This window comes from Chroicocephalus ridibundus, chromosome 4 (genome assembly GCF_963924245.1).
Source record: "Chroicocephalus ridibundus chromosome 4, bChrRid1.1, whole genome shotgun sequence".
Lineage (NCBI taxonomy): Eukaryota > Metazoa > Chordata > Aves > Charadriiformes > Laridae > Chroicocephalus > Chroicocephalus ridibundus.
In genome coordinates this window covers 74,425,122-74,440,032 of record NC_086287.1, presented here as the reverse complement: position 1 = coordinate 74,440,032, position 14,911 = coordinate 74,425,122, and the positions used below count along the sequence as shown (strand labels likewise).

General features: G+C 42.7%; 1 protein-coding gene across 1 annotated transcript in view; it reads left to right on the top strand.

Annotated features, from left to right (window-relative positions):
• The window catches only part of GLG1 (golgi glycoprotein 1), an 88,056-nt gene that overhangs the window by 31,596 nt on the left and 41,549 nt on the right, over window positions 1-14,911 (top strand). Inside the window, exons 2-4 of the mRNA XM_063334174.1 lie at window positions 7,908-7,940; window positions 10,464-10,550; window positions 14,416-14,631. Coding sequence (XP_063190244.1) covers window positions 7,908-7,940; window positions 10,464-10,550; window positions 14,416-14,631 — 336 coding nt within the window. The remainder of the gene's footprint in view (window positions 1-7,907; window positions 7,941-10,463; window positions 10,551-14,415; window positions 14,632-14,911) is intronic.

Below are 14,911 nucleotides of genomic sequence, written 5' to 3'. Positions count from 1 at the left end.
TGAAGGAAGGAAGGAAGACTTCAAAATAAAATTGTTCTTCTTGTGGTTTGTGGTTAAGGCTGGAGTGACTTTTTTGAGGTATTTGATTTTTATTGCCTCTAAGTAGAATAGCTGGCAGGATTTAAAAATAGCCGAGTCTGCTTCCCACCTGTTTGGATGCTCGTCTTATTTTGGTTCGGAGGTGGAATGTGTGAATGTAAATTACCAGGATTAAAGCAGCGCTGCTCGTGCCCCTGAATGACGGGCACGAGACGCTTATTGCTCCTTGGTGAGGACAGGCACCCTGATTGATGTGAAATGTGTGCGGGAGGAAAATGCTCCTGGAGAGGGATCTTTGGGAGCAGCGTATGGCTTTCACTGTGGAAAATCAGAGTCATGAGCCCACATGTTGAATAACAAAGGCAGAATATTGTCTGATTGAGTGTTTAGAGCATTGTTCTCTGTTTATGCTGAATGAAGCAAGAGCCCTTGGTGGGGGAGCCTGGTAGTGATTAGTGATATTCTCCTGCACATGAGCAATGGGAGTGTAATGAAGTGGCCTGTAAGTGGGGAATGCCGGAGCTTGATTGCTTTGCTTTGCAGCATCACACTTCATTAAGTGGTGGGAGCGGAGAGATGAGTAAGCAGAGTTTGCTCTGAAACCTGCACTTAAGTGCTGCGCTTCTCCTGTGCCTTGGGACACGGGGCTTTGGGTACGAACTTCTTTCTTAGCTTCTGTACAAAGCTAATTTAGAAAGGATTTCTCTAGTTGCAGGCTGCGTGCCTCCAAAATGTTATTCTCTGAGGAGCAGAGTATGTTTAGGGCAACATGCTCCTCTTGGGAGCCAGGGGCTCTGCCGCACCATGTACAACAACCTTTTATTTTGTGTAAAACTAAAGCTTGCTTGTACACTCTTGGTGGCATTTTGGAAGCTTTCTGTCAAGTTAAGCTCAACCTGCAGCGCTGTAGAGTATGTACAGTCAAAAGATGTGAAGTCTCTTTATTGAGAATAAGTGATGAAATTTGACATACTAAGAGATGATTACCGTATTTAATAATGGCTTTTTACTAGCTGTTGCACTGGAATGGTTTGCTGGGGCCTCTTTTCTCTATTCTTCGCTTGTTTCTCCTCTGGATCCCCCAGCAGACACTGCAGTACTGCCGCAACCCATGCTGTTGATTTTACCCCTCTACTGGAATACTCTTCAGTTATTCTGGGATGTTTCTGGTTGCGTTTAAGGCAGAGAGTCATCCAGGAAGATAGCCTCAGCATAGATTAAATAGACATATGGGCTGGCTGATGCTGCAGGTGGAGTTGCTGCTGTGCTTCCCCAGCAGTGCTGGTGGGACTCCTCCGGAAGTCCATTTGTATTAGCCTGGCAGAAAACTCTAAAATGACAAAGCACTCTCCTGTTATTTGCTGAGTTTTGGACTCTGTTGGTGCGCTGGAGGCAGTGGCAAGGGTGAGGAAGATGTCAGGCTCCCCACCACCTGGGTCGGTGGGGTATCAAGTGGGTTAAGCAGTCTTCTGTGGTTTCACCTTACTCTTCTAACAGCTCTGCTTCTCCTTTCCTCCTCCTTTGTGACACTGCCAGCGTCCTTGCATGCCTTTTGGTCTTTTAAGGTTTTTTTGCCAGAGTTGTGAGAGAGCTTTCCAGGAGCAAATCCTGAAGCCTCCTGGCTGGATCTGCAGCTCGGTGTCGGCGCTGTACTTAGTAGTGGAGCTGTGTTGTGGAGGAGCATTATGGGAAACATTAGCTCTGGTAGCAGCACTGCCAAACTTCTGCGGCAAACGCGTAATTTCAGGGTCTGTCTTGCTCCACAAAGCATCAGGTCTGGCTGGAAAAGCCTCTAAGAGGAGGACGAGAGGGGACTAAGGGAAGAACAAACAAACATCTGGGACGAGTTTGCTTTGATCGTGCTGAGTGTTAGAACATGCTGTGATGTGTGGATCAGCATTGCAATGAGAAAGGTCCCAGCTAAGAGGGCTTAAGGGCTTGAGAGTCCCCCATGGGGGGAGACAGAAGCAGCTGGGACCGGAGTAGCTTGTGCCAAGAGGGCTGTTTCGGGCTGTTTCGCATGGAGCAGCTCTGCGGCCCCAGGCATCCAAGCACCAGCCTTGCAGCTTTGCACAGCATCTGCTGGTAAGAAATAACCAGCAGAGAGGTTTGATTTGTTAGGTGAATGGAATCGGTGTGTTCTCTTTAATTGCACCGTCATCTGTGGTCGCTTTTGATGCATGCGAATTAAAACTTGAGCATTTTCTGGCGGTTTACTGCCTATGGTATTTGCAGCGGGAGAAATCTCTGCTGCAGAGGAAGGGTGTGCGGTCTGCTGAAGACTTTTTTTTTTTTTAGTGTCAAGCAACTGTGAAAAAAGCAAAACATGCCAACTTGTAAAATTCCATTGACTTCTTATCAAAGCTACATAGGAAAGGGTAAGACTTGCTGAACTTTCTTGGTGTTTGAAGCAGATAGTAAAGACACTGGATCCTCAAAGTGTGGGTGGAGAAGGCCAGAGTCATCCTTGGCTGCTTTTTCTTTGGCTGCGGGGCCCAAGGGACACACAATGTGTTGTGCTCGGGTTTTTTGATTTTTGCTTTGTGATACCCTTTCTGAATGGTCTTAATGGTTTCATACCCATGGAGGATATAATATGTTAGCATAGGTGGAAAAGTTTGTGGAATCTGCAATTTGCTTAAAACAGTTGCAGAATTTGGTGTTTGGGGTGATTTGCTACTTGTGCTTTGTGTGTGTGGGGTGGCTAAAGAAATTGCTGCTGGTCAGGAGAATTTGACTTTTGTACACAAAGTTCTGTGTGTGTTTTGGAGGCGGTTGTTGGGTGTTTGTGTATAACTGGAGTTATTAAGCTTGCATAAACTAGGAGTGCCTAACCAATGTGGAAATAATTATTTGGTCAAATGATTTGTAGCATTGCAGACTTTGGCTCTCTGTAAGTGAGGAAAAAAAATATTTGTGTGAAATAAGCAAAGCATATGGAAGCTAGGAGCTTGATAACTTTGGCACATGATATCTGCACAGTACCATGCTTCAGACTGGCTTTTTTCAAAGCATGAATGATAAGCATGGAGATTTTTTTGCTGACATGACAACGCTGGGTTTGTTTTTACTACTAACAGTTCACTGGCATTAGAGTATTTCAAGCTCAGTTTAACAAGTTTAACTTTTATTGTTCACTAAACATGTAATTAAATTACGAAATCTTCTCATCTGTTTTGAACTTAAATTATCACTGGTTTTAACTTTTTTTTTTAATCACACATGACTCCTTTAGGATTACAGGATGTGTGAGGATGGTTTACTGTAGCCATATGCTCGTTGGCACAGAACTCCGGGATGTTTCAGTAGGTTTGAAGCATGGCTGGTTGTGTCGCGTGTGGTTTTTCTTCTTTTACAAAAGCTGTGTTGCTTCTTGCCTAGACTACTGTGTCTGCTCTTTTTTCCACAGATTCTTCTGCAGCATCGTTTCTCGTGGTTGCCTTGGGAAGGGATCGGGTTTGCAGGAGCATGGCTCCTCCAGATCTCTCCTTGATCTCTACCTTGCATCTAGCCTCTGCTGTTTTCTGGCGTCCTAAGTCTAGCTTGGTAGCTGCAGATTGAAGTGCTTTTATTGTGAGTTTGCTGTCCCGGCTGGGTGTGTTCGGTGCAGAGGGATTGCAGTTATCTGTGGAAGGACACAGCTAAGAGTCAGTTTTCCCTTTATCAGCTTGGTAGCCTCCTCATTAGAAGCTCCTGGGTCAGCAGACCTGCTCTGCTGTTTCTCTACAGATATTGGTGATAAATGTGTTTTGTTTAGCTGAGAGTGGAAAACTTTGCCGTGGTGGCTGGGATCCATGAGCTGCCTGTACTGTGAATCCGCATGCATCGTGCTCTGTAGTGTATCGTACGTGGGACAGCCCAATAAACTGGGGAACACCCACAGTCTGGCTGAACTTCTGCCTACCCTCTTTCATAGGAAGGTAGTTGCTTTAATTAACATCCTTTCTTAATTGACTTGTTTGATCTTTTTGAGATCCATTCCTGATTTTAGGGAGATAACATCTACTGGGTTCCTCCCATCCGCAAGCCAGTTGCCTTTTTATGTTGCTGGTTTGCTCCATGCTGGTTCTGGGTGGTTTTTGCTTGAGCGGGTCCAAAGTCGGTTGTCTTCAATGCCTGAAGATTATCCATAGTTAGTATGTGGGAGATGCGTAGTCCTTACTTCTTAGCAAGTGCGCAGCTACTCTTGCTGTAAAAGAATAGTGGAAACGTCTGCTGTCATCCCCTGTTCTGCTCTAAGGAGGGGTTAAAATCTGGGAACAAAGGCATTTGTGCGGTTGACTTCAGACTCTCATATTTGCATGCCATTTGCAAGGGAGCAAAGGAAAGGAAGGTCAAGAAGCTGCTGGTGATTAAAATAATCTCTGCAGAGAGTTCTCCCAAGACCTTGAGTTTCATCCACAGTAGCTGATTAGGATTCTTACCTTGCTTTTCAAAATCCAGTGGTGTGAATTATTTTTTTTTTCAGGCTGTGATGGAATAAAACAGTTTGGTTTGTATACACAGCTGAAAGGGGCTCTGACTCAAGCTGTGGGGGTGACATTAACTGCGCTCCAGGCACTGTGCTCTTCACTAGATAGTGATACATAAAACTGGTTCATGATGTGGCTACGACTAGATAAGTATTGCTGGGAATCAGCATGATGATGGTCCATTTCTGAAGATAGAACGCCAATGCCTTGTGCCTCCTTGGGCCTGGGTTGCGGTGGTGGGTTGTTCATTTGCTGTATAGTTTTGACCTACTTTATACCACTGCTGAAGCAGAGAGATTTAGAAAGGGATGGCTGTCATGGCTTGTTTCAGTGAGTTGAGATCTGGTGTTGATGACCTCATAGTCTGGTGGTGATATGACTTCATACAAACCTTTGAATATCTTTGTAGCATTCACAATACTAATGCGGTATGATTTGTGCCTGTTGTACGTGGTTGAATGGAAGGAAATGCTTTTTCTGTTCAACTTTTCTTATAGCTGGTACTTGTGCTAAATGCTGCTTTTCCTGGGAGGTAGGAAGTGGTGCTCATACTCTGGAATGTGAGTGTTAGTGTGTGAAGGAGTTTGGAGAGCTTTTTAGAGAAGTGCAAAGGGAGGCAATATATTCCCACCGAAGCTGCTAAATATCAGAAAGCTTCTGTGAGCCCAGAGGCACATGTACTTTCAGTAAAGTCTGGTTTTAATCCTTCAATTAGGAGCTGTAAGAAAAGTCCTTCTCCTCGCTAATCAGTGGAACGTCCTTGCCATCAGCTTCCTCTCCTAAAATGCCTGGACTAGTAGGCGGTGCTGGGCTGCTCTCCTTCCTCCTGCCCTGGGGGGCCCTCTGAGCATCCCTGTTCCTCAGGCTCGCCACATGGGAATGACACAATGCAGCTTTTCTTGCTCCTCAGCTTCTCTTAGTGGTAATTTGAAACTTACCTTTTTTCCTGACTCTTACTGCACAAGGATATTGTTCTGCAACTGTTCTTGTTGGGAAGGTTTCTTGGGTGGATGTAGCGGAGGGAGGGCCACAGGCTGTCGCCTAAGGCAGGCAGAACTGGTGGAGGCTGTGCTGGGGAGATTTTTCTTCCCCTTCCTCAAAATCAGCCCTTCAGACAGAAGATTTAAAAAAAAGGGTTATTTTTCTCCTTTTGCTTCACTGAAATTGGGAGAAGCGGGTCAATATTGCCACTGAACCCACCTCTCCTACACTTACAATGGTGAGAGGGAAGAAGGATCACAGATTTTAGCTAGCAGGTGGTCATCTTGTTCCGTGTGTGAAGGTTTATTGGCTAGATGTTATGCTTTTGCATATTTAAGTACTGAACTGCGAATGTATGCAGTACTAAAGCTTAGTTAACATCCCATTTAACTTCCATTACTCTTCTCAGAAGAATAAGGCTTGATTTCTCAGCACTGAGGTTTGCCACAGAGCCCAGGGAAGGCTGGTGTTTCAAAGTGCAGTATTTTAATGTTGTGTGGTTCAAGAAAAGCTTGTTCAAGCTTCCCAAGTCAGTGAGAACCAGTCTCTTACCTTCTTGGGCTCATCTTCTCAGAAAGACTGAGCCTTAATCTTTGGTGGATCTGAAACAAAGGTTCCTGAAGCAACCAAAAGAAGGGTTTTGGGAGAGTGCTTTCTGGCCCTTTCAGATTCTTCTGCTTGCAGATGCGTTAGTAAGTCCTGTCCTCTGGAGGAGAACTACAGTGCTAGCCTATATATTTTTATAAACTATCCTTGACTCAGACTGAGACAACAACTTCAGTGGAGGGCATTCTGACGCTCAGCTTTTGAAATTAGCTCAGTCTAATACCTCCGTCTGGTGCCAGATGATTAGGATGGGTGCCTAAAAGTAAGGAAAAACTGCTTTGGAAGCCATGGTAGTGTTGGTCTTAGAGGCTGCTTTAAAGTAGTGTAATTTGGATGTCATCTTAGTTTTCAGTTGTGAAAATCAATTCTGCAGTATGAGGATAAGAAGCAGACTTCTCATAGCCTTTAAAAAAAATAGTTGGTATCCTAATGTTCAAATTGATGATTACTTCGGGAGGTATGGTTTTAGATGGTGGCAGTCTGACCAAACTGCAATTAATTACTGTAATCCTTCAGGTACCATTTTGGTTTTTATGTTCTAAGCGGAGAGGTAATTTCTGCCACTTCCCGCTATACAAAATAAAAGCTCTTAGTTAATAATGGCTGTAATTAAGGACTTGGAAACATTTCCCATGCTCTCTTTTTCCCCATAAACTTGTGTTTGTGCTTTTGAAAGCAGCAATGGCATGTGCGTTGGCGTAACACATCGTGCAGCAGCACATGTGTGCTCTGAAAAACTTTTTTTTTTCCTTCCAAAACTGATGAAATGCTACTTCTCTTATGTCATATATCTGAGGTCTAATGTGTTAGTGTCAATGGTGTGTTTAAGCTTTAGTGATTTTGAGTGCCTGTGGCTCTTTGAACGTGTCTGGCATCTTCAATATCAGTGGAAGTGGAGACTTTGTGAGTCAGGGTTGATTTTTCTGTGGGCACGATGGGCGGGTGATTTTTGTCCTGCGATTGTGCTTGTTTGCTATGGCGATGAGATACGGATTTGTATGATTAACTTTTTTTTCCAGGAGTTCTCGGTTATGAGAGCTACTCGGCTGGAGGGAGGATAGGATGGCTTGCAGCCCGAGTTCTTCCGAAAGCAGCTCCCTGTGGAGCGTGGGCGTTTCTCTCCCAACATGCTCGCTGGGCTGGTGGAGGCCGCACGTTAGGACTTGGCGGTTGGGTTGTCATGAGGACACAGCAGTACCTTCCTTACTAGAAAATAAAGAACATAGCGAATATTTTGAAATGATGTGCGGATATTGGATGTTACTGGCTTCTTGTGGTTGAAAGTGCGAATCTCAGGGCTGCTTTGGAGCAGTCCCTTCATGTCCAGCTGAAAGAAAAGACATTGCTTCTCAAAAGGGGAATACAAACACTTTGATCGGGGAGGGAAGCGAGTCCTAGCTCTCTCCTTTGTGCAAGCATGAAAGTTATTTTTCATTAAAACTTTACTGCCAAATCTTTGTTTTCCCACAGATGCTTTTTTGCCTTCTTAGTTTGGGCAACTGGGCCAAACACAAGCACATTCGTTAACGTTTTTGCAGCATCTACATAAATGCTGCTACTCTTGTGCCACTTATCTTCTGTAGAGTTAAGACAGCGGCGTGTCAAAAGTACCTGTTATTTTGATCTTTTTGTTACTTGGGTATCATCGCTCTTACTATGTGGGTTTTAAAATTTCCAATTGCTTATGTCAGACTGTTTCTTACAATGAAAATGAGTTGACAGTATGTTAGTTTCTATAAGTTTTGACTCTTCTGTATGTGAAATACACCACATCAGCAGTGAACTGATGCTCCTTTTTTCTCTTTTCAGCCAGATAACGAAATCTCTTCAGACTGCAATCACGTAAGTACTGCTTTGTTTTATTCAGTCTCTAGCTGGGGCATCTGCAGCTTGGATTCCTTATCAGCCTTAGGTATTTTGCACAGTTTGTTAGTTTGCAAAAGGCATTAATCAGGACACGTTTGGATTTCCGTGCTGGCCTGTGGAAGAAGTACACAAGGCGACTTCTTTAACCCAGTTTAGCCACTGTGGTCTTACTGGAGACTTCGTAGTGGAACATATCTAAGAGCTTTATAAACTGTACTTCTGTATCAGAGGAGGACAGCAGACATCTTTCCTATTTTATAGCTGGGGGGTGGTTCCCGTGAGTTACTGGGATCAATGTGATGTGCTCCTTTTGGGAAAGATGTGAGCAGTACTGAATTTAAACTCTTAATTTCAGCTGCTGGAGCCTTCTGTATTACTTTCACAGCTGCTAAATTCTTAGACTCGTTTGGAAGATGCTGTGGGGGTGTGATATTTAGAGGCAGTTTGAACCACTTGGCTGGTTTTAGAACAGATTTCCTCTCAGCACTGTGTTTAACAGTGAGCAAACTGTTAGCCAGTTTTCAGGCTGTCAGGCTGACTCGTCAAATCCCGAGACTCTTAAAAAAAAAAAAAAAATCATCAGAGCTAATGTTGGTATTAGGTTTCCTTTGGCTTTTCTCACTTGCATGCCTTATCAAGATCCTTAATTGTTTGGTTAGCCCTGGACACAGACAAGCGTGTGCCTCTTGGTTTCAGATGCTTGAGAAGCTGTATTTTGGTTTGTTATTGGAAGATATATTCCAGAAATGAAACCCAGCCATGCTGTACAACTAGTAATTTCCAACTGTGTTTATAAATTAACCTTTTAGCACTGCGCTGCCTAACTTCATGGCAGCTGTAATTCTCCGTCATGCAAGGTTGGATCAGATGAAGGGCACATCATGTTTCTGTTTAAGTCTCTTCTTTTTTTGAAAAAGAGAAAACTTCAGTAATTAAAATGTATCTACCTGACATTTAATTGTGCCAACAGCAATCACCTGAATGAAGAAGGAATTGAGAATTCTAGAAATCAAAGTTGGACCTTTCCTCTGCTGGATTAAATGACAGTGTCTCTGCCAGAAGGCAGATAATCTGGCTGCTGTGGATTCTAGAAGCCATTCAGGAATCGGAAGTGTGGGCAAAGTCTCATTTGGCCAGGCAGAAATTGAAGGGGAGTGATCAAAAGCTGGACCGCAGAGAGATGCCTCATGTCCAGATGTCATCTTTGGCTCTCACTGCGGTCTTTGGTAACACAACAGCTTATCTCCTGGGAAAATATTCCCTAGCACTAGAATCTGGGGTTTTAAACTGCAAGTTTAACCTTCCTTCTGACTGTGGGAAGGTTCCTTTGGAGGGCATCTCACTTTGAAACTCCAAATTTTGAGATTACAAATGCAGAGGTGTATTCTTATGCTCTTGGCCCTCATTCTTGTCCTTCCTGTCCTGGCTGGGAGAGGTCTACAGCACCCTGCAAGGACAGGTTCCCTCTTTATTCACTTTTTTTCTATTAAACCTGTATATTTCCAACATCTTACTCCCTCTGAAATCCTGTAGGATCCCACCATCTCCTTTGTTTAACTGTTCACAACTCCGTGATATGAGGTGTGGAAGGCAGTGCAGCTGTGCTGATTCTGTTTCTAGTTCTCTGTGCGTGCTTCCACCCTCTTGGGGATGACGTAAAACTGCTTTCCTTGTGCATGTGTTTTCTTAGCGTTTTGTGAAAATTGAAACTTCAAAATAAAGTTCGGCCAAACGGTCTATCTTTTTCTATATTGATTTGATTTTGTCACAAAGGCAGAGTATTTGAAATTAATTTCTAAAACTATTTAATCTTTACATTAATGAAAAAAGTTTAAATGCAACCTAAGTTCCTAGAGAAAAACAGAGTAAGTAATAGAGCTTTTCTTGGGCAACATCTCAGCTATTAATTTGCTGGGGTTTTGCTATCTTACACTGTATTTTTACTTCGTGGTGCCTGAGGAGGACATCTGGGATGTGTATATATCTGCAGAGTGTGACTTGAAGTGAATAAGGGACCAGCTGCATTGTCCTCTTCCTTTTTTTTTTTTTTTGCTAGGTTTCTATTAGCTTTTCAGCATGAAATCTGCTCATATTGAGGACTTCATTTTTGTTAATCATTTGCATGAGGTGGACAAGCCATGGCACAGAGGTGTGGCGGGGTAAAGACGTTGCTAAATATGCAGCAGGCAGCAAGTTACAGCTTTCATTGGTTTATCCTTTTGGTTATATCTAATGAAGACAATTTCGTACTTGCTTTTAATGAGTCAGCTCATGACCTTGCGGAGAGACTTTTAACAGTCTGAATTTGCATGGAAGTCATTGCAGAAATGAAGGGACAAAAAGTTGTTGTCAGGGAGACTTTGCCTTGATTGTTGCGCTGTAGAAAGTGATGATACAGATTGGGAATAAATGGTATTTCATTCTTTTCTGAAGCAAAATATTAGTCATCCTCCCTGGGAGGCTCTTAAACCCCCTTTTCTACAAATGCTCTCTCTACAGCTCTTGTGGAACTACAAACTGAACCTGACTACAGATCCAAAATTTGAATCCGTGGCCAGAGAAGTCTGCAAGTCCACCATTGCAGAGGTAAGCCAGGAGAAAGGCATGGCTGCTATTGTGGCACTAAGGATTTTTCACTTCTTTGTGTTGGTGAATTAATGTGCAAATAATATTTTGGGTTTGAGGAAGTTCTAGTCTTACATGCTGGGTACAAGCTGGTTACCTTAGTGGTGCCAGGCAAAGAGGCCGGGGACAGAAATGATAAACTAACAACCCATCAGCTCTTACCTGGCCTTTTATCAGAAGTCTCTTGTGGATTGGATTTGTCCCCTCTTTATCAAGGCTTGGACAATTGTAGCAGTGTTGGTGTAGCCAAGGCTTCCACCAAAGTCAGCACGAGGCTGGCTTTGGATTGTGCCTTGCTAGCAGAGAGGATAAGCGCATAGACATCAGATGATTAATCAACTTTTTTTCTTCTTCGAGGCTCAAAGTCTAATTACTCCAAGGACTTTCTGTTAGGAACTTCCTCTGGCTTAATTCAGTCATGAAAACATGCTCTGAAAAACATCATTTGTATATCCACCAGAATAACTTCACCTACCCGTAAACTTGTTTTTTTTTAAAAAAAATAGTTTGCTCTAGATGATGGCCCCGTTGTGGCTTCTAAATTAAGTTTTCTTGAAAGACAATCAGTTGCATGACTAGCAGATTGTCTCTCTGACCCCAGTTCATGTTGGGAGTTTTATTTTCCATGGGTCTAGCTTTCAGTGGTGCAGACTTGCTTATTAGACAAGAGGAATATGTCAGTGCTCACAGCAGGTTTAAGATGAGTGGTTCCCCAAGCTTTGATGGAATCGCCTACGTGGTTCCCCATTCTTTACAAAGCTTTCATTTGAGAGTAATGCACAAAGGTCTAAGAAACTGAGGGTGTCACCAGCAGCCTGGCTCCAAATGTTTGGGAATTAGTTGTGTAGTCGAAGGGTAATGGATTGTTTTTTCTTCGTGGCCTGATAGGGTTCCGCTTCTCCTGCTTGGCACCAGCTGAGTTGTGGTAAGAATAGCATTAGTGGGAAACCATTATTTAGTGTAAGGAGAGATGAAGAAAATACTTAATACAAGAAGGCTGGAAGATGAAACAGTGGAAGGAAAATAGGTTGCATCAAGGGGTTACCTTGTGTTTGGAGTTTGGGAGCAAGGGGGGGTCAATCCCTTCTCCCAAGGAACAGGCGATAGGACAAGAGGAAACAGCCTCAAGTTGCACCAAGGGAGGTTTAGGATGGATATTAGGAAAAATTTTTACACTGAAAGTGTTATTAAGCATTGGAACAGGCTGCCCAGGGAAGGGGTTGAGGCGCCATCCCTGGAGGTTTTTAAAAGCTGGGCAGACGTGGTGCTTAGCGATATGGGTTAGTGATGGGTTTTGTCAAAGTTAGGTTGATGGTTGGACTCGATGATTTGAAAGGTCCCTTCCAACCTGGGCAATCCTGTGATTCTTGAAAATGCTCTTTTAATAGTCTGTTTAATTAGCATTTTTATAGAGTGACAGTCTGGCATTCTTGTAAATGATGCCCTCTAAATCTGGGATATGAGATGTCTAAAAGCAGTGGGAAGAGTATATAGAATTTTAGCTGTATATTAACCACCACCATTCCTCTTATAACTGTGGTGAATGATGACGTGAACTGCTGATATTTTGCCACTTGATGAGTGGTTTCAACTTAAAGAAAAAAAAAAGTTGGATAAAGAACAATAATCTCATGTGTTTGATCTTCTGATATTTAATACTGAGGCAGGTGCATAAACCACTCTGCTAATTTTTAAAGGTATTTCTACAACACTCTTTAGAACTAACTATGTAGTGGGCATGTACTGCTAACATATAGTATTAGTTTATTAATATTTTGCTTTAATTCCCATTGACAGGTGGGTGTTTTCTTGCTGGGTGGCTGAGCTCTGATTTACGTATTGCTTTCTATTAAAATACAACTAGAAGAGTATTTTTTAGCAGAATTCATTTGGGAATTGGTGACTGACCCAGCTGGGTATGTTCTAAAAAGTGTCCCTTTGATTTTATCAGCTAAACACAGATTTGGATTTTGTTTTTTTTCTTGGCTGTTATGATTTTTATAAGTTCTGGCAATAGTTTTAATCTGGTTTTATAGCTGGCTACCAGGTAACACTGTTTGCTTCAGAAGTGGCCAGGCAATAACGTGATCACTTGGTCTTTTACGCACTTCAGAGGCTCAGGCCATGGAGCCCTGGGGCTGTTGTCAAAGCCGGGCTCTTCCAAAACCAGCATGTAGGCCGTTGTGTGCTGGTTTGGCTGGCGGTGCCTGAAGTAGGACCAAACCCAAGACGCAGTTTTTCGGAGAAAGCTTGCTCAACTCTCTCCCTTTCACCCTGCAATGAATCATATGTGTTTTCACTTCAAAATGTATTTTATGCCTTATCTATAACAATTACGTTGACCTTAGTAACTATGCTTCTCTAATAGCTATATAGAATAAATACAAAATGTTCTACCAGCCTACGTCTGCCTTCAAATAATGGTGTTTAAAATACTGTGTTTTATTTGTTATATAGAAAGTAATGGCCTCATAAGCTGAGGCAGAGAGGTCTGTTTTATTTGTCTAGTCTGACCTGCGTGAGTCTGTCGCAGCATGCCCCGAGTTAATTCTTGTTTGAATTAAAATATATCTTTCTGGAGATACCTCTTCATATTTTACGATTTCCAGTATAAAGATTTCAATTTATTTGAGAACTGGTAAGATGGTTCCCAGTCTGTTCCCTTAGCACTGCCCTTGCTTGGTATTGGAACCTGCCTGGATTATTGATGGCCGTGGATCTCCCTTTAGATTGATGAGCCCTTCAGTATGTGTACAGGAACAAATCTTTGATGTCATCAACTCAACCCATGTATCTATTGCTTGAAAAACTGTCACTACTGAACTTCAGGGTCTGGCTGTCACGCGTGCTTTCTGCGGCATTGCGGCCATGGTTCTCAGCATACTCCTGAACTGGGGACGCCCGGAACCAGCCAAGTATTTCAACACGGGCTTCCCAGGGTTAAAAAGAGCCTGTGTAATCTTGGTACTCCTTGGAGCAAGGCATTGCACTGCTCCTATCACAGTATTCCTTAGGGAGCATCCTTAACTGATAAGCAACTGTGTTTTCCCCTTCCACTGTCAAAACTGCCTGCATCTTTTACTTCCAAAGGTGACGCTTGTGGCCTCACTGTCTGCTTCCCTGAGCAGCGCAGGCTGTGATTTATACTGGGGACCTGTCTGCTCCTGTACACTGCTTTTCCAGTCCCTGCACAGCTTTCAGCTTTTGTTAGCCATGATTTTTTATTATTATTTTTTTTAGACCACTGGGTAAAATGGTTTAGTACCAACAATCAGTTCCCATAACAGCCTGATAAAAATGAATTTGAGGATTTTCCTCTAAGTAATTTTCAGCTTCCAGCAAGTTATAAACAGTTCAATAAATATTGTGTTGCCTTTTGAATCAGTCTCACTCCTAGCCAAAATGTTATATTGTACGAGGTCAGGTGGCTAATGGGGGGTCCAAGTATGATTTAGTGATGCAGTAATACGCTCAGTTTTCTAAATAAAGGTTTGTCAAACTAGCATTTTTCCTACAAATCCACTTGATTGCAGGGGTTCAACGTGATTATTATGAAAGATGATTATTGAGCAGGAGGGTTTATAATCCTCAAGGTCGCTGCGTTTGCTTTCTTCAGATACTGGCACACATGAGGTATTTCTCATTTCTGAAATATTTTCAAGTATTCGGACTTACTGAAAATCAAACTAAAGCCTAGAGGGTTTCTTTGCCAGCAGATTTTGAAGCTACAGATGCAAGTTTTTTCGAGGATTTTTTTTTTTTTAAGAAGGTTAAATTCAGTAGCTGCAGCCACTGTATTTTTATTCTATTTTTTTTTTTTAAACAGATCAAGGAGTGTGCCGATGAACCAGTTGGTAAAGGCTTCTTGGTGTCATGTTTGGTGGATCACAGAGGCAACATCACTGAATACCAGTGCCATCAGTACATCACTAAAATGACAGCCATTATCTTCAGCGATTATCGGTTGATCTGTGGCTTCATGGATGACTGCAAGGCTGACATCAATCTCCTGAAATGTGGCAGCATTCGACCTGGAGAAAAGGTATTCAGAGAACATGGAGATTGTCGATAGGCTTGTAAAAGTCATTCACTTAAAGAAACTTATGTGGAGACTCTGCAACAGTACTATTGCCTTACTTGCAACTGAGAGAACACACAGCATATCTAATATCTCTGAAAAGGGTGATGTCCTGATTCCATATAGTTCCTTTGTAATAAATATGTATTTGTTCCTCTCTGAGGGACTGCTGTTCACAGAGATGACTTCCATTTGTCTTTCCTTCCCTTACCGCACCGCAGGTGAGCTGGTAGGGAGTTGTCTT